General features: G+C 35.7%; 2 protein-coding genes across 2 annotated transcripts in view; both read left to right on the forward strand.

Annotated features, from left to right (window-relative positions):
* LOC100652112 overlaps positions 1 to 5,755 on the forward strand; it is a gene marked incomplete at its 5' end in the record, with an annotated part of 31,986 nt that extends 26,231 nt beyond the window's left edge. Inside the window, 6 exons of the mRNA XM_012308010.3 lie at positions 27 to 625; positions 1,747 to 1,993; positions 2,407 to 2,652; positions 2,716 to 2,893; positions 3,555 to 3,834; positions 5,629 to 5,755. Of these exons, the coding sequence (XP_012163400.2) occupies positions 27 to 625; positions 1,747 to 1,993; positions 2,407 to 2,652; positions 2,716 to 2,893; positions 3,555 to 3,819 (1,535 nt within the window). The remainder of the gene's footprint in view (positions 1 to 26; positions 626 to 1,746; positions 1,994 to 2,406; positions 2,653 to 2,715; positions 2,894 to 3,554; positions 3,835 to 5,628) is intronic.
* Positions 5,595 to 25,995, forward strand: LOC105667077. The gene is made up of 2 exons (XM_048405580.1): positions 5,595 to 9,755; positions 25,128 to 25,995. Exons 1-2 carry the CDS (start codon positions 5,595 to 5,597, stop codon positions 25,281 to 25,283), a joined length of 4,317 nt encoding a protein of 1,438 aa, XP_048261537.1. The 3' UTR covers positions 25,284 to 25,995.
* Positions 25,996 to 26,267: the final 272 nt, after the last annotated feature.

The raw sequence follows: 26,267 nt of genomic DNA on the forward strand, positions 1-26,267 counted from the left end.
AACATAGAGTATGAAATATTTTTCAGAATTCGGTGTTCCTACGACGATCGAAGCAAAGGCCTCGCCATCAAAGTCAAAATCTCACGATAGTAAAACGAAAATAGCCATAGCGAACACCGTGAAGAATGCGCAGCTGAGGTCGAATTATTCGATGCAGTTGGAGGAATACCAGAACAAAGAGAATGAAAATCCACAGAAAGATATTATCGCGGTGCCAAAGACGAAAGATACTCTTCGCGAACCCGGTTTCTACTCGTCTGAAGAAGATGCGCTTTACGCGCAAGTGAACGTGCGGTTGGAACCAGAAGGAGAGTCCCGTGATACGGAAGACGAGTCAGAAAGAAGCCTGACGAGTCCCAACGAGCCGCTCTCGCTAGACGCAAAGGAAATGAAAAACGACGGGAAGATCTACAATCGTCCGCGAATAGAACTGGAAACTGAAACTGAATGTGGCTATTCGCTTCCTAAGATCATGTCATCGAACGACGTAGATCAATTAGAGAAACCGGATAATCCTGAAGTATTGTATGCTGCGATCAACAAAGTTGGAGTCTCAAGGAAGAACGAGTTTCCTGTTCCGGATGAGGTATGGGACGTATCGGACGTGAAGAAATCGTTACACAAGGTAGATCGACTTTCTATTATTTTTGTTGTAATGTGGGAAAGGTTGACTTTTATGTTTCCTCGTATAATCTTGCTTCTTTTGACAAAGGATATATCGAGTGTAAAACACTGAAATTGCAAATGCTAGTTCCTAGAACTTAATTTCTGTTCATGAATTTTTCATTAGAAATTTTCTTATGAATATTACGTCTATAACATTCGTGAATTTCATTGGATGACTTTTATTGGAATAAAAGTGCAACTTCCTGGATTTATTATTTCTTTGTAATAGTCTTATATCTTTGAAGCTAAGAGATTGAAGTATTAAAGTACATACTTCTTTTTAATCGGCCAGTAGGGAGAAAATTAGAAAATTAATGAAGGCTTTCATATATATATAATAAAATATTGAAAATATATGCAATAAGTGACAAATGAAATCCTCTTATAAGTAATAACGAACTTGTAAAAATGAAGAAAATCTAGTAAATTATTAGCAAATAAATAACATTTCTATGAATTATTATTTCGTTCTAAAGCTTCGACTATAATAAATTTGACATTATAATAAAAATCTTCGATTTGGTACGAAAAAATTCAATACTATTCTCATCTACATTGTCCTCTACGATTCTTAAGCATTGTTCTGGTTAATTTGGTATTTGTTTTATTAGATTTTCCATCTATTGCTATTTAATTCCATCCATATTCTATTACAGATAATTTCACGAATCTTGTGGACTATTTAATTCACCGAAAAAATCTTTTAACGTCCTTTTTAAACCAAATATTTATCAAGCGTCAACATATATTAATTAATTTTTTCTTTAACACTAACAAATAGTTTTTGATCATTTTCGCTATTTGTTTTAGATCGCCGTCTTGTATAAATATAAAATTCTGACTATTAATCGTTTACCTTATAATCTGGGATAACTATTACTTTACATATAATCAGTAAAAGATGCCTTAATATTGTTATATATAATACCTTTAATGGGAGTGTTTGTAATTACTGGTATTTACTTCCAAGAATGATAGAAAAGTTCAATATATTTTGTTTCGTTATATCTTAACTTTTTGTATGAAAATTAATCAATATTGGAATCAATTGGAATCGGAATGCCTTTATGTCTGTTTTAGATGAAGACTTCAAGTTTACCGAATTACGGAACACCCAGACAATCCGGAGGTTATCGGACGCCGAGTTTGCCACGTCGTCTGGGAGTAAAAATGGGAACACGAGCGATCTACAGCAGCCTCGTGCAGAAAGACAACGCCCTTACCGACGACATGGAGTCGCTATCATTAAAATCAGACACGGAGTCTTCGATTCAGTCATTGTCCGCACGATCAACGGAATCTCCTCTACCGGAAGCATACGTACTCAGTTAGTAACATTTCTACTTCGGCTAGATTTTTCAAGTGTTAACCATTATTACTCGAACCTATATTTAAATGTATACACAATTAATAAATTTTTAATACAGCGCTATGTTATCGATACATATTGTATCATCATCGTACTATATATTATTCTTATATTTAAAGTATAAGTGCCATATAACTCATATGAAATTGCATTTCTTGAAATCAATCGCGTTATGTAATTCACTAAATCAGGTAACATATACTACATAAGATATTTTATCTTCTTAATCCTATATCTCAAGAAATTAAGGAATTCTGCAAACATATTAATTTCAATATAAAAATATATCTTCGAACAAGATGCATTTCATCATCATGCAAGAATTATATGATTTATAAATTAAAATTTTGTATGAATTCTATTTCCTATAGACGCTGACATCCGTACAGATGATGAGACGTTCCGTGTGCCGGAGGACGAGTCGATGTCCGCTTCCTTAGCAGCGCGTCTTGAAGAGTTGTCGTTTGCCGAGGAACGAATCCTGCAGACAATTAAGTTGGAAAGAGGACACGGTGGTAGCATAGGGTTGCAAGTGACAGAGGGTAACGATGGTGGCGTCTATGTCCAAGCAGTGTCGGTAGGAGGATCGGCCGATATGGCCGGAAACGTGAACAAAGGTAAGCTCGAAGCGCCATTCTTTACCGGGGCTGCATTAATTCGGAGAAATTTATTGGCCGCAGGCGATCGCATCGTAGCAATAAACGGGCAGAATTTATTGCATTTGCGGTATGAAGACGCTCTGAAGATGCTGCAGAGCTCGTCCGATACGATCGAGCTGGTTCTCTCTCAAGCTACTTCCCGTAAAAACGCGACCTCCAGGAAGAATCACGAACAACCTGCGGAAAATAACTATTTCAAGTGAGTATGAAAATGTTCCTTTCCTTGAATCTTACTTCATCTTTTATGTTTTTTTAATTAAATTTAATTTTAATATTAGTTAACTGAGCAAGCAGTTGCTTCTGAAATGAAAATAAGTTTTCTTGTTTACGTTGAAGAACTTTCAGTTGAAAAGGTTGATTCTTTCATTGCAACTGGGTGATGTAGAACTTTATATTGTGAATTTGTTACATTATTTTTAAATCGTTTGAATTAAAGTAATCAAGTGAAACATCCCAGTACTCTGTTTCGTTATGCATTTAATTTTAACGAGAATGGAAGCGAAATTTTAGGTCTGTACTTAATAGTTTTAAACATACACGGGATATTATAAACGGACAGATGTTGATTATTCTTGGTATGTAGGTTATCCGTGAAATTTGAAATTCTCTAGATGTCACGCTCTAAACTTTGGAAAATTATTACAGCATATGATATAGCAGAGAATGTAATGCGGTACGCGTTGCATCAACCGACTATATTTTGTCTTTTGTGGCACATATAAACTTAATATTAAAATTAGTAAGTTGGACACGGAGAGAAACTCAATGTATACGATCGAATGGCTTTTCAACGTCTGATTGAACAGTGTGATTATTGATTTTCCTAGCGAACTTTATAAGTACGCTTTCATTGATTTCAGTGACATCAGATTCGACGTGTCCTCGGAAGCAGATACGTCGAGCATGACAAACAAATGGCTCGTTCAAAGGACCACCGACGTTGCATCTGTGCAAAACACCTCGAGCGCGTACAGCAGTGCCGCATCGAGCGCAATGGGTAATCACAATGCAAACAGCCTATACATGGCCGATCTTGTCGATAATGATGCACTTAAGTCTGCAAGTATGCTGCTCAGTATAGAAGACTTCGACGTCAGCAGAACGAGTCGCCAAGTTTTTATTTAATCGTCGATAAAACAAGTTAGTATTTACTCTACACACCCATTTTTATCTAACACGTATGCTACTTTTGTTACTATACACTTAATGGGTACTTAATTGCAGTGATCAATTTATATGCATATTGATTTTCGTGTGCTGTTCAGATACGTGTTATATCGAAAGTTTTGGCTGAGAATACTATTAAAATAACAAATGATATTTTATTACAACTTGGATAATACAGTGTAAAATGCAACTTATGAATCTCCTGCCTTCTAAATTATAAAAGATAAAGAAGTGTGAAATAGAGGATAAATAAATACTTTCGAGACCAATTTATTTTCACATATTGTTACATAAATTCTTAAACATATATATGAATATGTATATTTTTAAATGTATAATTTTTTATCTATAAGAAAAAAGACATTATTTATTATGTATATCTGTAATCAATACTTCATCGATGTAACATAAAAATACCATTAGTATTCGAATTAAAATGTAGGAATTGAAATTTTCTAAAAGAAATATTAAATACTAAGCAGTATTTAATTTTCTTTTACGTAGTCTTGCATACTGAATGTTTAAAAGGAATTTGTAATTTTCTTCAATCGTTCGCTTGGTCTTTAAATTTCGATTCCCCAATCAAGCTAGTGGGCGCTCATACTTGCAAAATCGTATAGCAAACACCATTAAGGCCATTATGTCTATTATGTCGAACGTAGCTGCATCCACCACGTAACCTAATCGAATTGTTTTTATCCATTTAACGGACGAAGCCTTGCTCAGAGTTCGAGGCGGCACTATTTGCTGCTTTTTTCTATGTGCGCGTTTAATACGAACCGTCACGTCAGTTCTGTTCTTTAATTGTCAAGGGAAACCTGAAGTTCATATTAGGCAGTAGTCTTTTATCAATAAAAATTTAATAATTTGCAACTTTCTTCAGTTTATTCCACGAAGTTCATCGAATACATTTTGATTCAATTTTTGAAGATTATCTACAACATGAAGTTCAATTTCATCCGTTTAAATTTCTGAATGCTTTAATTAAAGGGATGTTTCGATATAGAAAAGATCTTACGAAGATATATGTCATGCAAATTTAATTTTGAATCTACATCTGATGTATACATTTAAACTCGATGCTTTCTATGTACAAACAAAAATTAGAATTTAATGCCGAAAAGAAAACTGTATTTTATTAAAGGATTAGAATAATTAACAGATATATCAATCTACTGATATATCGACGATGAAAGAGTTTTTTTTTACCAAAAGCTAACGTAGTACCTGGCTAGCTTTATCACATCCCGGTTTGAGATCGATTTTAGAATTTCGTCTGTCGTCTTATTAGGGTCTTCTTTCATTCAATAGGAAACTTAAACTTGGCAACATTAGTGAATCACTGTTATTGACTTCGCGGTAGAGAGAGGGGTAGAGGATGCTCTGTCATTTGTAGGGAATCACCTTTAGTATCCCTCGAACGGTCTAACACCGCAGTTAGCCACACGTTTCCGTACTCCAAAATTTCTCTCTAAATATCAGCGGATTGTGCTTCGACCAATCTCTACGATGCGCAAATGCGAATCCCATGAATCATTACCATAAACTCTCTTTTATTCCCAAACTGACACGTCGTCTCTGTACTATAGTATACAGCAAGTGAACAGTTGATCTTAACTTTGATAAGTTTGGCAAATTGTGCGACGAAATCAAAGCTTCAACTTATGACACAAGTGATCATACACGTCAGTGAGGAACGATAGAGCCAAGCGTCATTGACATTTGCCAGTGTCATGCACACCAATGCCCGATCAATCGTTGTTCCAGGTACAGAATCTGTCAGCAGTACACCGCCAGTCCCACCGAGACGGAAGAAGCGCAAAGCGAAGGTCGCGGCAATTGCAAAATCTCCGAAAGGAACGTCACCGACTCGTCTCAGAAAACCAGACAAAAAACGTTTGGCGCCACCGCCTCCGCCGCCTCCGCCGCGAGCAGTCCGAAGGATCAAATCTCACGTCGCCAAAGATCAGGCAGAAGAAAGGACGTCGAACTCGCAGACAGTAGGCGATGCGGAAGAAACGCTAAATAGTCTAAATTCGAACGAGACGGGGGAAACTTCTCAGCCGTCGTCCTTGCACCTCGAGGATGCTGATTCGGTACGGATCGAGAAAGCGAGTAAAGATGAAAACGAGAAAGTCGACAGCTGTGGTTCAACCAGTGAGACAAAGTCGCCGCACAAACGTCCGTTTGTATTCGAGACTTTCGCTAGGAAGGAGACGAACAAGTACCCGCCGCTGTTCTTCACTTTGCACGATTTTCAAAATGTGATGTCCAACACGATGCAGCGTGAAGACGTTTTTAATGACGAGTCTTCCGCGAATTTTAACAGCTCCTTTCACGATTCCTTTCGCAACTCCCTTCGCAACTCCTTTCGCGAATTTTTCGAGAGATCGTTAGACGACGAGGAGGACGACTTGTGTTTCCGCGTGACCACCACGAACCTTCCATTCGAGAAATGTTTGGACACATGGACCGCTACATTCAACGATCGTTTGACCGAGAATTTCGACGTACCGAGTCGTTTTATTTTCGAAGATTACGTCGATAGAAGTAACAAGGTAAATATCCGACGATCGGCTGGCCCGATGTGTTACGACAGCTTTGAAGAGGTACCAACGGTACCTCGGTTAACCAAAGTGAGGTTCGTGATCGAATCACCTAGCTCATCGACTTCAGATCACGAATTGAACAACGATGGCGAGACCACGTGCGACAGTTTGCAAAATATCGATCCCCTGACAGATGAGTTCTCTTCCGTGAAATTAACTGAGGTCACGAACGATATGGATTGCACGGACATGAATAAGGCTTTTGGTCAGGTACAAGATTTCCAGCAGGAGGATCATGACGAGTTCGGTGATGTACCTTTTAGTTCCATTTTGAAAACAGGGGACAGTTTGGATCGGTGGTATTCCCTGGACGATGCCACGAATTTTATCAGGGCGATCGACAAGGGATCTTTCGGCCAGGACGATCGTGGTAATTCCAACGATTCGATCGGCTCTTCGATCGAGCACGATTCGCAAGACGAGTCCCTTTGTTCCGAGGAAAAAGTAAATGACGCGAACGTCAACGAAGCGGAGTCGAGTTTAATCAAGTTGAAAGCGGAATGCTGTTCTGTGTTGGCTGAGGTTACAAACGATTGTTCGGAAAGAGCGCCCGAGGACAACGCTTTTGCGCGGGCTTCAAATAACTGCACTGCTTCAAATAACGTGGAAGACAATAAAAAATATCACGATGAAAAAGATTTGAAGAGTGGAGCTTCTCAAAATGAAAAGAACAATGTAAAACGCGAAGAAATCATTTCTGTCGGTACCAATGCGATTTCGAATAACTTTGATTGGAAATTGGAATTAAGAAGAAATGAGATAAACGTCAACTTTGCTCAGGAAGATTCGATAATTCGTAGAGACAAGTATCTAAGGACTGAAATTAATGAAGAACAATCGACAATAAACGAGACAAAAGTCTTTGATCAACAAATAATAAAAGACAAAGTAGAGAATAACGTTTTGAAAAAACATTTATTATCAAATAGAACAGAGACTGATATTAGCGAGAAAGTGTCGTCAGCTGAAGAGGATATGGAAATTGACAAACAGCAATTACAAACGGATTCAGTCGATAAATCCACGGGGGAGTACAGAAGAAAGATTTTCGTAAACGAATCGCTTCGAAATATAATGAATCGTTGTGATTTCACGTCGAATGACTTTGCGGACAGCAGTGAAGATTCTGATGTGCAAGACGATAATTTGGATACTGGCGATATTTGTTTAGGTGAGAGCGAGAGAAATTTCAAGGACTTAATTACTAAAGGTGACACGAGACAGGAGACGAAGGATATTCCAGTTAGCAAAAGTAATGAAAAATTACAAGATAGTTTTATAGGTAACGAATCACTCGAAAAAAGGAAAAGTATCACTAACCCGGTTAATATTCAACGAAACTCTTTTCTGGTAAATATGTTGTCTGAGGATACAGATCAGATATGGACGAGCTGTGAAATCATTGCTGTTCACCCAAAATCACTAGCGAAGTGCGAAGTATCGATTTCGAAAGATGAAGAAGGAAAGAAATTGGCGAACCGGTTAAACGAATCGATAAAAATGGATTCAGAGATCCAGAAAATTTTACAAGAGTCTAAAGAGCCGTTGAAAAGGGTAGAAACAATTTTACCAAAGCCGACAACGGTCAAGAAAATTGGCGAAACGAGCAAGAAAACCACCGGTGAGGTGAAGTGCGATGTATTGAACGAGTTGCTCTCCAATTTTAGTAACATTAAATTGAAACCGGTGAAAGACGAGAAGAGAAGTGCCGTTGAAAGTCATCCGCGAATTAAAACTTTTTCTCGACAGGAGAACGATAAGATGGGAATCGAACATATGTCAGATAGCCGTACACAGAGTTTGAAAGATTGTAACGGCAATTCTTGTGTTGAGACTAAGGGAACGAGCGACGAGTCGATAAATCTCAAAGCAGCAACTTCTTCGGTTAAACAGTGGCAGTATGCTGCCTCTTTGACGACGAGGAAGTTTCAAGATGACCGGAACAAGAGTAACGAATCACAAAAAGGGTCTGAAGGGTCCCAAAATAGTACTGCGAATAGTACAGAATCCGTGAAACCGCCAGAGAGCAGCGAGATTTTATCAGATCGTAAAGAAGAGTCTCGAGAGATAGACTTAAACAGAGTCGGAAGAACGGTTAAGCAGTGGCAGTATGCTGCTTCTCTGATGGCGAGTAACTATATTCCAGATGACCGGAATAAACGTAACGAATCACAAGAGAGGTCTGAAGATTTTCAAGATGATATCAGCTTTGTAACTGTGAATAGAATAAACAGAGTTGAAAGAACCACGAACGAGGATTACTCGGAATTATCGAGGAACATGAACGAAGTTCTCGTCGAACCGACCAAAAGCGATGCTGTCAGAAGAGTGTCTGACGACGAAGCAGGAAGAGGAGGAGCAAGCTCCGTGGAATGTCTGCAGATGGTAGGCTGCAGCGCAAAGACTGACGAGTCGCATAATCGTGGCGCGTACGCGCGACAGCTAGAGTTAAGCAAGAGTATGAGTAGCGGCGACAAGAGTGCCATAGCTAGGAGGATTTCTCAACCCCATTGTAATAATAATGACAATAACAGGGCCGTAACACCCGTAGCTGTAAGTGATGACCAATCCCGCGACACTGTAACGATAACCCCTGGTAGAGTTAGGAGCTTCATTAAGTACTACGAGATTCAACACGAGGCGACGACCGACAATGATTCTAAAACTAACGATAGAGTAGATAAGGACCCGATGCCTGAACACCAATCGGTGATCAGCATCTGTAGGGGACTGGAAGCGAGGGCCATCGAGGCTAAGCTCTTCGAAGCGCAGAAAAAGGATAATTCTAAATCGTTGGACACGATGAAAAAGAATGATTATCGTGGGCTAATAACGGACCAAGATTTCGAAAGATCGATCGGTTCAGCGAGGAAAGAAGGAAAGTGTGCTGCGATGGTAGAAAAGTTTGGAACAGATAACTCGAGTCGATTAGATGCTCGTATTCCGAACAAAGAAGATGATTATGTGGAGATGATGAAGCAGATACACGTGTCACCGAAATCCATCGGTGATTCAAGTGCGCATCCTGGAACAGTTAAGAGAAAGAAGTCGGTGAAATTTCAAGGTGGTTTCACCGTGATCGGTACGGAAGATCCTGACGAGAATGATACCGCGGGGAATCCTGCGGGTCAGGATACGAAATTGTTGGATAAGAAGAAGAATCGCGACGGACTGACGCTGGAGCGTAGTATTCTTGTCGAGAAAGTAGATTGTGGCGTTGGACATCTTGGAGAATTGCTGGACGCTGACTCGCCTTCTTTGGAGAAACGAGAAACTGATGCTCAGGTGAGTGAAGGATTTAATTGGAATAAAATATTCATGAAGGGATATAGAAAGATTCTTTCTACCTCTTTTGGTAATCCAAGAATTGAATTTCCTTTCCTTTTCTTTTTCTTCATCTCCTCGATTTTAACTTGTTGGTATTATAATAGCGTTTTGTGCGTTAAATGTGAGAAAGGACTTTATTTTTCGGATTAAAATATGTTAACATCGTGTACTGCGTATTTAAGATGTCGATATTTGATCTTCAAATTACTTTTACGACAATATTAATATATTCTTTAAACTTATTCGATAACTTTCTAATCTGTATAAAATTGTATATGAATGAAAAAATTAATACGATCTAATTAATGATCGCTAGAATTTTGTTCAAGTGTAAAAGGTAGTTTCTATAACAAATATCTATAACAAACGTAATGAAAGTTTTCATGGCAGTTGTTAATTAATAAACTAATTTAGTTTGAATGACAGTTGTTAATTTATCGAAGTTACATACCAAAATTACGTTCATTTTAAATTGCAAACGCACTCGACGAAATAATAATCTGCTTAACTTTTCCTCCTATAGACACAAGCCGCAGCGAAATGTGAGGAATGTTCAGGTATTAATCGCTTAGTTCCAAAACCAGAAACCCCACGCCTCGTATTTTATTGTACTGTATAGTTAAAACCGTAGTTTCTAAATGTCGTCGTCGTCGTTTTCCCGAATCTCGGTGAGATTTCACCGCGACGCTTCGTAGCGTCATAGCTAAATTCAATCTTTTCCACACCGTTTCTTACGTGTTTTAACTGAAGAACAGATTTCCCGCTGTTTCGCGAGAACATGCGCGGAATTCCACTCTCTCGCAAACAAAACACTGAAACAACTTTTGTCAATTTATCATTATTAGAGATTTTATTCGATGTTATGATTTATTGAAATTATGAAATAATTTGAAACGAACTATCGTGAAATTAAAGGGCATCGATAAATATCGAAAAATAGGAAATATATCAGACTACTGAAACATTTCTTGGCACAAGTCGCGCATACATGAACTTTTCAATGGAAGTTTTTTTCAATGAAAAATTTGAACGTATCTTCATATTTTGATAATCTTACCGGTATCTATGTTGTCAAATGAAGTTGGAACAGAAAGATATAATTTTGTGTATTTCCCATATGAAGATCACAGGCGAGAAACACAATAAATTCTTTTTTATCGATTTCTTGCTATTGACGCCGTTTGGTGGTTGAAGTTTGAGGTTCTGTAAAAAGCCAACGGTATAGCTAATATTATAACAATCGATATCTCGGAATGTTCAAATCTCTAGCAAAGATACATATTCAATTTTAAAAGCAAATAAAAACACGTCGGATTACGATGTCACATATTAAATTAATGAATCAAATGATGAAAATTGCTCACTCTTAAAGGCAAATAACATGTGACTTACCATATTTCTTCATATTACAATTCAACAAAATCAAAATGAAATACAATATCGACTCTAATTCCATTAACGTCAAACGATATTCTAAGAAACATTTATCAGTTGATATTGTTACAAACATTTTAACTTTACATCTTAATCCAAGCTAAATTTCACTACATTAATGTATCTAATAAATAGTCTCCAACAGTGACAGTCTTCCAATAGACCAAATCAAAACATTACGAACTATTACTAATTACCTTCGTGTTTCTCTCGATCGCTATATTCAGAGTATAGTACAAAATATTCAAGATAAATACGATATAAGGTAAATACAAAATGAGGATAGTATCAAAATGCGTTAGATGTTTAGTGTACGTTTGAACACTGTTTCTGGAACGAAAATATATTCAACGACTATGTAACAATCGGCAATTTATTCACTCAATTATAGATGAAAAGAATTTCGTATTGCAAGCGATTAAAACCAATATTAGCTCGATCTACGTTTCCGAAATAGTAATGGGAAATTTGTGAAAGACTCTATTTCAGATGTTTCGTTTAGTTGTATTTGCATTAGCTTGCAACATAAAGGTCAGACCGCGGTTTGTGCTCGAAATGTTTTATTAAATCATACTTCCTTCAAACACAAAATAAACAGTAAGAAATCTGTTCTTCCGTTGAGCTCTTTTAGCGCGGTTAGTTTCCGTTCTCCAATTGACTTTTAGTCGTGTGTGTTTAACGAAACGGCAAACAGCTCTTAGCTCTGTTATTGTCGCAAACCTACCTTGCGCGTCCTTGCATTAGGAGAACGTTGTTTTTTGGCGACATAGCGTATCGCAGGAACCGCGCGTGTATAACCCCATTATCCTGCATATATTGTGTAATTATAACGTAAAGGTGGAAGTAATTTACGTGGTAGAGTAGTGGCGAAATAATATACTTGTTGCGCTGTTTGTTTTACGTATACGTGTTCAGCTGATCAATTTAACACATATTTAGTATCCAGTGTCGTAAAAAGTACTTTCATTTCGGTGCTTCCGAATGAATGTTATTTCTCAATGGACGAATGTCGTGGACGAGATATTAAAATCTTAAGAGAAAAAAAAGGAAGATGGAAAAAGGAAGAAGATTATAATACTTTACGTTTACATTAGGATATACATAGTTTACGAAAGAATGTTTGTAATTAAGATGAGAGGTAGAAATATGAACTTTGCAGATAATACTTGTTAATTGCGTTTTTTCAATTAATTTTTTGTTAGATAGGATCTTACGACAAATGTTGTCTTAAATATGTGTATACCATAATATGTACATATTATACAAAGGACGGATAAGCTTTTAATATGTTGCGAGTTGCTCGAGGATCTTTGAAAGCTTATATTACGTATGAAATATAATTTAAATTGTATATTGGATAGAAGTTATTTTAGAATTATGATGTAATAATTTTTTTGTTGTTTGAAACTTAATAACGAGCCAGGAAAAGCCTGGTCTATTAAAGTAGATATTTTTCTTCATAGATTATTTTGCATAAAAAAAGTACCAAAAGACGGTTTTACGATTTTTTAAGATATTATCAGTACTGTAAGATATTATTCTCAATTTGAAATATTATTAACATGATACGATATCTTTTCAATCGTTTAATTATCCAGATATTACTGTATCACTGTTGCTATTAATATAGCATTAATCTACAATCAGAGTAACAAGTTCATAATTAAAACGCGAATGAAACGAATTTCTGCGTGAAGAATTCTAATTCTTAACCCATAGAAAATCAATGCTGAACGCTACTAATAATTCCTTATCGAATCGTCATAAATAATGTCAAATCGCATAATTTATTGTTGCTGATCTCCTCATTTCTTCATGCTCATATCTGCCTTCGAATATCCTCTATTCACTTTTTTCTTCATAAAAATAAAACGTAAAATATAGAACATATATAGAGCAATAGAATTAAATAAATAGAAATCAGATTATCAGTTAACACCAAAGTGTAACTTGAATGTTACTTCATCAAACTTCCTTTGAAAATTTCCTCTTCAAACTTCTTTTAACAACACAAACGAAAACAAATCAAATTCGATTGATTTATAGGTATACTTTTCGATGGTGTCAGAATTTCGCGACAATGCGATGTCGTGGAAGGCCAGGTTTTTAGCAATCCGTGTAAAGTTCTTGGCTGATTTCAAATATGTCGGGCGTAGTGGGATAGCAGAAAGTTTCTGACACGCGTGGCAGATCGAATTAAAGGACGGTTCCGTCAAGTTCAGCTGAGATCGGATACACGATTGAATCACGTGGATCTTGCTCCAGAAATATTCCATGATTTTCCACTTTTGCATCAGAATCTCGCAATGATATCATCGTTGCACTATTAACATTTCTGCGATTAATATTTTTCCTCTAACATACGGCATGTAGAATTGTTCAAATACACAAGATGTTCAAACGTTTGGAATAAAAACTGAATACAACTTGATTTTAGAAAGTTGCCAAGTACTTGATCGTTGGAATATATTTTGAGTGAGATCGACTCGTTCAAATGGATCAAAATTTGTTCAAACTCACTCAAACGATCAAAATATGTTGCTCGATGTTTGAATTGCTTATCTTTTCGAGCTATTTGGACGTCTCAAATGACGAAAATCTGATCGAGGAAATCATACGATCGGATAATAGAATGGAACGATTATGGAGAATACAAACGTATACAGATCGAAATGACAGTACTTTTTAAAGGATTGACACACATAAGGTGATATGCATAGCGGACTTCTTTTTAAGCGTGCAATTCATTGGCCAAATGAGACTTAACGCGGTATGATTATGCAATCGTTTTATTTTTTCCTCTGTTGACTGTTGATTGTAAGTATGATAATTTATCGTTTGTGCGAGTGCATTACTTTATACGACGTAGGAGAAGATTAACGATAACGAGAAAAATAACGTGTCGTCGATATAATAGAAATACGTAAATGGAATGCTTCATAAGACTTAGTATTATTATATACGCATGGTTCGATCCGTTTGTGTTCCTGCACGATGTAGATTTTGGAGAAATATCGAAGAAATCGATTTTCTTATCGAGTTTTCTTCGTTCCGTATATTTCGTTCGACCGAATTTTGATTTCACTCGTTGCACATTTAAATCCCTTTCGATGTGTGAACGTATCCATGAGCAGTTGAAATTAATAAAAAATTTGCCATTTTCGAATGGTAAAAAGTTTGAGATGTTATTATAATTGTAGAAATTGATTTATGATGGTCAGATGTAGAAAAAAATCGATGTTAAAAGTAACATTGTTTTTATGTAAAATAGTACATGATTTCATTATTGATAAGTATCCATCATTTTATCACACGTTATAGGAAAACGTAATGAATAGAATAAGTATGGAAGTATTGATGCAAATGTATGAATTTATTACTTTTCTTTAGAATACTTTCTCTCACAATCAGAAAATTATAAATGTTATATTTTATTCTGGAATGCATTATAATAATATCAAGATCAACAGTTGTACACCTCAAGTGTATGTAGTATGTACATGAAATTTATATTCACATGTAGATTGTGTAGATTGAACATTAAATCGTTTCAATTTTAGTTTCAAGCAGTGTAACGATAAATCAGATTTTATTGCAAAGTATCAATTTCAATATTATTTAGATACATAATTATCAGAATTTTGACAAAAGTTAGTGAATATTACGAAAGCATGTCAGTGCAATTTTTCTATGCTATTATCGTGCACATCGATTTCTTTTACTTTCAATCAGCATCTACATTTAGCTCGAAGGCAAGTGGATAAGTGACCGCGCATATATTTCTAGACACATATGTTATGTATATGTTCTTGTACAAGATGAATGTAAGTATTATTACGCGATAACGATTCTGTAAAACGCAATGCGATTTACCCAATTACCCTGTTGGTTATGCGATCTTTTATAAACTTTAATTTACATAGATAGGTAGCGTGAAGCACAGAAAGTGCGCGTCGTACGAGATTTGTCGCATTTAAGAGGATGTTACCGTAGCGATCATTTGAAAACACAGCTCGAAGAAGCAATAAGCCACGATACATTTATTTCTTTTAACAATTTCTTTTAACGCGAGCTAGCTTTCTAATGATTTATCATTAAGTAAAGATCAATTGGAAATTGTACATTTTATAGAGTTGGAAAGTTTATGTCGATCAATTTTTAATTGTCTTCGTTTTATTACTTTATTTTAATTATTTTATTTTCATTACTTTATTATACGTAATTCGTTTACCGATATCGGTATATTATTAAATGAGATTTATAATATTTGAATAGTTTTATTATTTTGTAATTTTTAGAGATAAATTTTATTTTTGATTTATCTTTGCACGCATAATGATTTTTTTTTTTTTTTGTATAATTGATTATAATATGTTGCATAGTAGTACCGTTTCTTACTACGAATACTTTGCCACGTTTATCGAGTCACGAGTTTTAGATTTGTATACAGGTTGCGTGCATGTTGCAAACGACAGCGTTCGATAAAAATGTTCAGTCAAATGAAATGGTCATTATTGTATGATCGTTAAATGAATAGAATGTACATATCTGCAAAAAACAACAGAAAAAATTGAAAATGACAAATTGGAAACGTCAATCATTCACGAATAAAGTTCCAAAAATATTTGCGAATATTTTTAGAAAGTTATTGCATACAAATTGTTCTATTGTAAAGAACGATATTTCCATAAAATTCTCTTTAGCATTAAGGTATCAGTTTGTTTTTCCAAGCAAGTTTATTATCGCTAAAGAAGATGTAATAAACTATATTTTGCGTTTTTTATGGAACAGTGGCAGAATAAAGCTGTCGAAAAAGCGGAAATGAAAGTGAAAATCAGAAAATCGACAAAAATGAATCTATCGTGCTTTCCTTTTCTGATCTTCGTGTGCGCCGTTAAAACATCGAAAGTCAGACATTGCAATAACACGATATTTGAATCGATGGAATTTTGTATTGAAAATTGTTATTAACTAAATAATACAAAATAATCAATTGCAGTAAAGTCAATATTCTATCAGAATAGAAAATACAGGCGACCATTGCGTGCACACTAAAAGTATCGATCGAGTTACATTAGTCTGAAATATTTACTCGGGGAGCAGTGTAATCAATGCAAAGAAACGTAAGTTCCATTCATTTGACTCAACATGAGGCGCGAATCTAAAGCAGAATCGTGCGAATTTGTTCTGGCTGGTTGAAACAATATGGTTCGGATTTAAAGATAAAAGAAGAAGACAGGAAAAAGGAAAAAATAAACACGAGGTGAATTGTACATTCAGGGGAAAATAGTACGAAAGCACGCGCATAGAATCTATTGTATATTCGTGTGTGTGAAGCACGAAAACGCTTGAGACCGAGATAGTTTCGTTTTTTAGGGAACAGAATCGCGGATCAAAGTTTAGAAGAATTTACCGATTAACCTCCTGAAATACGTTTTTTCTAGACGTATACGAACAACTTATTACTGTTTTATAACGTGTAGAGGATGACAAAGGTGATAGCGTAGCGGATGAAACAAGTGCGTGTACCAACGATGCCTCATTGTACGCAGATAGAGTCATTCGCTGTTAAAGTATAGTCGACACTTTATGTTCATTTCGAGAGAAATGTTTCCCTGCAGTACACTGTACGTTTATATTTCCGCTGAACGCTGAATAAATTATTATTTTCTATGCTACAACAAACGGCCTTTGAATTTTATTGGAACACCTGCTGCGTAACGAAATTGAGAAAAATGTCGAACAATTTTCGTTGGAAATTGCTTGATATTTATAAGATGGTATAAATTGAAAAATTCTACCTTACAAATAGATTCGAAATATTTGACGGAAATTATTTGTTGAAAATAAAAAATTTGAAGCGATGGTATACAGAAACTAGGAATAATAAATATAGATAATATAAATAACATAGCACTTGAAAACGGACAAAATAATAATGAGTCAATTGTAATTCGAGATATTCAGATTGACGCAACTGATTGCACTGTGGACTGCAATTGTTCGATATTTTCATGTAATTTAAAATGTTCCTTGCCTCGGTAGGATATTCCAGAGCTGAGTAAACGAGAAATGCGGAAATCACAGAGAAATCTTATATCCGCGGGCAACATCGATTCGTTTACCATAAGAAAGAAAGGGACTTTTGTCAACAAGGAAATAGTATCCTTTCTTATTTCGACCATGAAAGTGTTATTGTTCCAATTTTTATTATTTCAACCCACGTCAATCTGTCTTGACTTGTATATACTACTTGAATATACTAAGTGAGAATTGCAGTTACTATTAAAATGGTTGGCTCATACTTGTATTTTCCAAAGAAGCTTTGTTTTCATCAGATTTTACATTTCACTTTCATAGTATGAAATTTTTGTAGCCATACAAACGCACTTTTAAATAATAAGATATTTAATCGGACCTCATAATTAGATTTCGGTTTTTTACGCGTTTAATTTAAATTCCAAAGCGCTAAATTGAGCAAGATGCACACAATATGCAAAAATATATAAAATATCTAAAGCATAGTGCTCTCTAGGTATAACAATCCACAGTATATATATTCCTTTTCAAGTAAAACAATATTTTACCAAGATCCTACTTCTTTAATTACATTCTCAAAAATATTAATTTGCATAAAAATACATAGTCATAAAAATACATAGATAAATTTCACCAATCCAAATCCAAAGACAAACAGAAATGAATTTCTCTTCGGAAAATGACTCGCCGGCGACGTTATGACGAAATACATCTTACGATTCACCTTAAAATTCCAAGCTCGCAATGGAAACGCGCCATAGAGAATCCAACCGACTGACGATCGCACGTTGCGTTGTCTCGCGCATACCTGGCACCTGGTACGAGGACGGGAGCGTGCGGTCGAATGATATTCGTGACACACCCCACGTGTTGGCATTCCCGCATCCTATTCATTCGATCCCGCGGGATTTATTTTAAGATCGGCATGACGGCGGCGTTGGTTTATACGCTGCTGCCGCGACGCAGCCGTGCGGTCGCTTCAGTGAATCCGCGGCTGGCTCGTACGCGAGTCACAAGAGGATCGAGCACGCGATGTCTCAGCCGAGATAACGATCGATCGATCGATCCAACGAACGAACTTGCAACCACGAGTGCAACCAGTCGCGAGCCGTACGCTATTCTCGCGTTCACGCAATAGTAATTCCACGCACGATTTCCGATTTCGCGCCTGCCTTCATACAAAGTAGAACTCTATTTAGTATATCTATACCTCTTGTGGTATAAATAGAATGGCTACAAAAAGTATTGGCAAGCGACATTATTTTTGCAAACGAAGCGTCTTCTTTCATCAGATTTCGTACAGTTCATTTTCGTAGTAGATATCAAATTTTTATAGTAACATGAGAAGTACCACCGAATGATACGAAATTTAATATACTCGAATCTGATTGATTATCGTTTATTAATTATCAGTTATTTATTAATTACTATGTAAATGCTGAAATAAATACAACGGTGTGCCAGTATTTTTTGTAGCTTCTAATTAACTATACTGTATTACTTGTTTGAAGGAGACGTTTATGGGGAATTAGATTGTAATTGGTATGACAGATGTTTTGTCGTTTACTAGGTCGTTCAAGAGGCTTGTATTACGATGTATTCCTTTCACTGTATACTGTATACTCTTTACGTGCGAATGACCTGGATATTAAATAGATTAAAATGTAAACAGTTTCCTTCTTTTTAAGTTAATAGACGTTTATAAATAATGATCGTTTATCGTCAGTATAAAGGTTTACCAAGACAAGTCTTATATTCGAATATGGAAATTCGTGCAAGTAATGAATAAGCCTCTATTTTTGTTTCGTCACACAGTTGCTTTCATTTAAAATTTGCAGAGGAGACGATATTAATGAGGCCGACTAAAATGCTTCTTAAATATCGCAATTTATTTAATGCACAGTTAATTCCATATATTAGTATCGAGTATTTTGGATAAAAATATTTTATATACACATACGTGAATGCTTTTTTCTAATTATACAAAGATATAGAACTACGTAAAGCGAAAGACGAAAAGAAATGACTGCTACGAAAAACGAACTCTTTTAAGTGCCACAGAATTTCGACGATTTCGTGTCGCAGTGTCGAAGTGTCCGTAATTGTCTTGAAGCATGTGACTGTCGCGTAAAATAAGAAAGGGGTAGCTCAGACGAAGAGAAAAATAAAATGTAGAAAAATACAAAAGAGAATTTATATCTTGAACTCTGAGTTTACACCGACTACGATTTGATTCTGAGCTCCAGCCGTGACTTTCCAAGACTGAAGCTCTTACAATTTGACTTTCGGTGGGATCTGTTCATTTTTTCTTCGTCTCCCCTCAATATCCCCACTACGCTGTAGGCGTACGTGACCGCGGCCACGCTTCTAGAACATTCGGTGGAAAGACCGTTGGGATATCGATGACTCACTAGGCACTTCGGCGATATACATTGTCGCCAAGGCCGCCACATCTTTATCTTCATCATCGGTCCATCGGATTTGAAGTATGCCGATCGTAACACATGCAACGTAAGTGTATCGCAGAGTTAGAATTTTTCAAGCAACTACACACGTAGCGGTTCTAATCATTGCAAGTAAATTGCTGCTATCCGAGCTGGTTCTTGCAATCCTGTATCAAAGCCTCTTCCGTACGATAAGGAGGGATTAACGAGAATCCCTTGTGGGCTTCTCCCTTTAATCAAAACACGCATCGTATCAACGAGGGTATAGATCGTACACGATGTATGTTCACGGTACGTGCACGCAAACCAAACTCAGACCAAAATGTTCGGCTAAAAGAGGCGCAGAAATGGAAACAAGAAGCTTGATTCAACGTGGAAACGTGCATTGGGATGCAATTACTTTGTAATTTTTCTCAATAATATCTTGTTAAGTAGATTCGTTCTTTTGACAGATTTTATTTTACGGTTTCTGCGTCCGCAGAACAGATGGTATACGTATATGTTTTAAAATTGAGGGAGAAAAACGTGAATCTTGTTTGATGAGATATTTAAAATTAAAAAGTTAATGAACATCTTTTGTGTACTTTATCTTCTGTATATTTATGTGTTATATTACTGTAAAATAATTTTATATAAAAGTACAAAGTATATGTTTATTTTTATTTTAGCTTCTACATATTGAGAAACTGAGGATCTTTGTGCAAAGTTAAACATTTGTTATACCGTTTAGGGGGTGAAGCGAATCTCTATTTAAATTTCATTTCATCGTTCTCGTAAAAATGTCATTTGCAGAAATATCCACAATTTAAATATTAATTATTTTTACCCATAAAATACATAATCATGTGTTTAACTTCTGACTAGGTATAGGTTTAATGATTGAACATTTTATTGCTTGCAAATTGAAATAAATTTAATACAAGTAAAATATATTTGTCAAATAGCAAAATAGTTGTTTCTTCATTTCATTTACCTATAAAAGAGTAGAATCTTCTAAATTTATAAAACTATCAATCATTAGAGGAATGCTATTAAAAATTCTTAGTTTCTTATCAATCAGTAAATTAATTGGTTTATTAAGATAACTTTTATACATATGTGGCGGCACTCCACCACGGAAATTTCCAATGGCTTCGCGATACAAGGCGCTATACCATCAAAGCGTAAGGCCGACAAGACTAATGTACCATCGATATCCCTACAGTTCTTTCCTCACTACGAACCGTTGCGGACTTTAAATAAACGCGCGCGTAGTGGGGATATCGAGTGGCAACAAAGGAAAGAATCTGTTTGGTTTTGAACCGAGCTGCGAGGTGCGAAAGGTTAAGCGAAGCAAACACAATTAGAGAAACGAGTGGTCGACTCTTGATAGTGCAGTGTTAATCGTTATTTGTTATTGATCGTTGTTAATCATTAACCGTTCTTAATCGTTAATCGTTGTTAATCATTAATCGTGATTAATCGTTATTTTTCGTTAATTGTTAAGAGTTTAATAAACGTTATTGTTGAAAATCAAGAGTATTTCTTGTGGGCACCTTTACCAACGATCACCGCACATATAATAATAGTTAATAATAAAGTTATTAGTATCAGTTTCATATATTAATGGACAATATTAATGAAACAACTTCTCTATTTAAAGAATTATTTTTTCGAATTTTCATTAAATTTTTTGAAGATCATTCTTCTTATTCTATCGTAGAAGACTAGTCTTTGGTTAGAAAAGAATGACGGAAGAAAAATAGTTTCAGCGAAACTTTAACTAAGTTAAGTCAAACTAAACAATTTAAATTCATTATATTATACATCATACATTGTAATCATTTCTCATTAAGTTACTTTTGCGATGTTTAATTTTATTTTACGTATATTCTTAAAATTTCTATGTTACGGCGCATAAAATGGTCCGTGCGTCGTCTGAATCTTTATACTATATATTGATCTATCATATACTATATACCATAAACTGAATCTTTCGACGTAATCTTAATAGCTTGATGGAATCTCTAATCCTGAAAGTGTTTTCGGTTTATGGATGGTCCTTAGAACAACCCTTAGGTTTATTGTGCCCTCTTACAAATTACGGAGAAAGCGGATAGTTACCTAACGGAAAAAGCGGGTTTTTCCAATGAACAATGTCATCCACCTCCTCCAATCTTCATTCATTAACGTTGGCTATAGCCAATGGGCAGCGCGGATAGTTATCCTCACTTTCCTAACGAAAAGGGCGAACAACGCATCCGCGTTCTTCGTTCAGAAACCACACCCACACCGAGCTTTATTCTTGTGGCGGCACTCCACACCGCAAATGCCATCACTCGACACAAATAGTTGTGGAGGACGGCAGCGGAGTGGTTAGCGCCTTAGAGTGCAAACGTTGAGAATCCGGGTTCTAATCCCGGCGCCCTCGTATTTTTCCGAAATCCGATTTTTCATCCACGACATCTAAATAAGAAGAGAAAATACAGCGTCCTCCAGCAAGCGACATCTGCAGCCAATAACGCTCCAGTTATCATGGAAATATAAAAGAAGATGGAAAAGATTGAGAAGAAAAAAAAAAGTGTGTTTCGTCCAGAGCTTGCTAGCGGACTCATCAGTAAGGTTTACCTAGCAGGCTCATGCCTTAGACACAGTGAAAGGACGGGGAAGAGGGAGGTGAAATCCCTGGCCATGGAACCCCACCCCCTCTTCATAATATCGGACACTGTTATCCAAGGCTGGACTTGGGCCCTCTCTCGTGGACGTCTTCGCAGTGGTGTGGCTGGGTGTAGTGGACGGACCGTGTGTGCGCCATATACACACGGTGTGTAACGACTACTTGGACTTAAAGCGAGTGCGGTCCCCTTCTCCTAAAGCGTTGGCGCCATCCGCAAAGTGGCAGAGGGGTGGTGTCCGCTTTCCCTTTGTTTCAAGGGAATATCAGCTGGTTGGTTGTCAGTCCTTTTTCACAGCCTCCGTTACAAAATCAGTCTTCACGTCTCCTAAATGCCATTGACTAGAAGGAAAAGGAGAAGAGGGAGGCAGTGTTTCGTCCGAGATCTGCTAGTTTGGACTCCTCAGTAAGGCTCTTACCTAGCAGATCTATACCTTAGACACTGGGATAGGAAAAGTTGTGTTGGAAGTTATATTTATTGAAAACAAACGTTCAATGTGACCACTAGTGAGAAAACAATTAACATCGTTAGCCCTATGTTGATGTCGATGGCCCTCTGGTGACAAGTGTAAGACGTATTCTACAAACGTAATTTAAACTAAACCATTAGGATGAGTTATAAATAGATTGTACATTTATAGTAAATTTTTAAAAGTGTAGAAGTACACACACTGCATAAAATAATGTGCAAAGATATCGAAAATATTGACATTGAAGTTTCTGTTATTTTGTTAAGGATTAACGTAATAGATGAGTTATGATATTTAATTGTATCGAATAAAAGAAATTTCTATTTAAGTGCAATTTCCATAATTGTATTTCTGTAATAGTGTTAAAGGAATTTGATATTACCTCACGCAACTTTAAATAACATCGACGATGAAACTACAGGCTACAATCATTGTTTATTTTATGTGAGTTGCATTCACAGACAAGATGAACTCGTAGAATAAGGTTTTGCTCGGTATTCCCGTTAAAGCTGATACTTACTTAGCAGTAAGGGATAACGCGAGCAGGGGACAGCGGATAAAGGGGTTGAGTCAGAAACTTGATAATCACAAGTTCGACTGTTATGACTTCTGATAGAACTACAGTCATTCTTTCCAAATATACCTACTAGTTTTAGTCTAAGTATTGCCCGTATCTTTCCTCTTTTTATTCAAAATCGTCAGTGAATCGAAACGTAAATTACTTTTACGTGCAGCGAACCTTAATTCCTGTGAATGCTTGGAAAATCTTTTCATTCTTTATTATCGGATATTGCTTTTTTTTTAGATTAATGTGCCAAAATCAATCAGAAACAGAGAAGCTACAAAAATAAATTAGTTATACGAAACATTTATTAATGAATAATGATATTCAAATAATAAACATTGATTTCATATATGTATGTACATCTTTTATGTTAGTTACACTATAGTTTTATTTTGTATTTTAATTAAAGTGATATAAGTATTTTTATTAATGCTTCGTAATTAAATTAAAATCTCTGAAATGCTTAGACTAATCTAAAATAATCTTTATAACATCACTCTTGTCAATAGTGCATATTGTCAATATGCATTATATATATATATTATTTGTCTCTCTATTTTTATTATGTTTACATTTGAAATACTTTACTATTAATCATTCAATTATGATAGCCCTTATGCAATATAATCTCCAAACGGTTCCATGGTTCCCATTTCTTATCAGCAGATAATAAACAAATCCCTATCCTACCCTTCCACGACTCTCCAGAAGCAAGAAACAAAAACAGATAACAACTCATTAAACGAAACTCCATTAAAATCATCGATATAAAAGAAAGAAAGTAAGGACAATTAGTGAAATGTGAATGAGCAGTTTGATAAAACAGACAGGCCGATAAATGAGCTAACAATGGTTGGGTCGCCGGTGAAGTAAGGGGTAAGGGGTTTCGATTGGCCCGATCCAGGTCCGGGATAAGTTGGAAAAGGGGGTGTGCGTCGAAAGGTCGAAAGTGGCGAGGGTGTAGAGTCATGGGGTGCCTGTGTGGTGGGGGAAGATAGGGATGGTATCTGCGCCAGATCCTTGGCTTGGAAGGGGCGGTCGGGTATCCCGTTAGCGCGGGATTGAATTGAAATTTTATCATCAGTTGATAAAAGGAAAATATTTATCTATAAAGTGTAAACGTAAAAGTAAGATGTATCTAGGAAATATGTAAAAAAATATTATTCAGGTCATTGCTTTAATCTTCAAAATTGCATTGTATATGTGCAAAATTGTTTATGATTTCGATATATGGTACTTTTAAACGTATGCACAATTCAAACAGAGTTTCCCTATCAAATTCTACAATACAATCCCACCGTCTATGATCGATTTCCGTAATTTCCCGTGCACCGGATTTCCTTAAAGCGTTTTCTCTCTGATGGCTAGCCAACAAAGATAAATGTCGAGAACTCGATTTAAGGTGCTTGGAATGGAACGATGACGACACGATTTTATTTTCACTTGCGAATGGGTAAACGTGTGTACCAAAAATTCTCTCTTTACTCGGCTATTTTATTTTATCATCCAACTCTCAAGTTTACGTGTCATCCTCTACGTTTCTCAATTATTGTTCTGGTTAATTTGGTATTTGTTTTATTAGATTTGACTGATATTTACTTCCAAGAATGATAGGAAAGTTCAATATATTTTGTTTCGTATATTTGCAATATATCTTAGCTTTTTGTATGAAAATTAATCAATATTGGAATCAATTGAAATCGAAATGCCTTAATGCTGTTTTAGATGAAGATTTCAAGTTTACCGAATTATAGAACATCCAGACAATCGGGAGGTTATCGGACGCTGAGTTTGCTGCGTCATCTAGGGGTGAAAATGGGAACACGGGCGATCAACAGCAGCCTCTTGCAGAAAGACATCGCCCTTACCGACGACATATAGTCGCTATCATTAAAATCAGACACGGAGTCACCGATTGAGTTATTGTCTGTACAATCAACGGAATCTCCTCTACCGGAAGCATGTGTGCCCAGTTAGTAACATTTCTACTTCGACTAGATTTTTCAAGTGTGAACCATTATCACTCGAACCTATATTTAAATGTATACAACGACTAACAAATTTTTAATACAACGCTATGTTATCGATACATATTGTATCATATTGTATCAGATTGTATCATATTGTATCATATTGTATCATATTGTATCATATTGTATTTTTCGTAAGATAGTTAAGAAGTATGACTTTTGAAAATATTTGTTAAGCAGAATATTATATAGCGGTAATGAGTATTTAATTTGAATATGTAGAACGGAGCAACCCTTTTTACAAACGAATCTTATCCTTTTTCAAATGTTATTAATATTTTATTTTATATTAATTCATTCTATGTAGAAAAAGTTCTGGGTTTACAATTTATGGCATTAACAATGTATGAATTTACTTATATAAGAGTGTACTTATAAAAGAATTTTTTTTTTTATAAAAGATTTCGTTTTCTAAAAAGATTTTATATGTTTTAATAAATAGGAAAAAGTATTTTATTTAATATTTTACTTGGAAAAGATCTTTTAAAATGCACCATTTTCAGATATTCCTATCTGAGAAACTACTGTATTGCAGTACAATAAAGTACAAATAGTAACAGTCATGCGTGATAATTAATACAGATGATCTTTTGTGTGGCTAAGTTCCGTTCGATTGACTCATCTATTACAATTACACCAAGCAAGTTCTACCAACTATTCCAGTATCAAAGCATTCATTTATGACATGATATTGTTTAAAAGGTTATATGCTACAAAGAGCAGGTATTAAACTTTTTATAACAAAGTGTCATGTTTTGAAACATTGACAATTTGTTAAAATATAATGGAAATTTATTTTGATGTTCATACATTTTTACCAGTATGAACATTACAC

This window comes from Bombus terrestris, chromosome 4 (genome assembly GCF_910591885.1).
Source record: "Bombus terrestris chromosome 4, iyBomTerr1.2, whole genome shotgun sequence".
NCBI classification, from domain to species: Eukaryota; Metazoa; Arthropoda; class Insecta; order Hymenoptera; family Apidae; genus Bombus; species Bombus terrestris.

Coding starts and splice junctions, on each gene's coding strand:
- LOC105667077 (XM_048405580.1), top strand. CDS start 5,595: ATGCACACCAATGCCCGATCAATCGTTGTTCCAGGTACAGAATCTGTC. Junction 9,756..25,127: donor AACGAGAAACTGATGCTCAG/GTGAGTGAAGGA, acceptor ATGCTGTTTTAG/ATGAAGATTTCAAGTTTACC.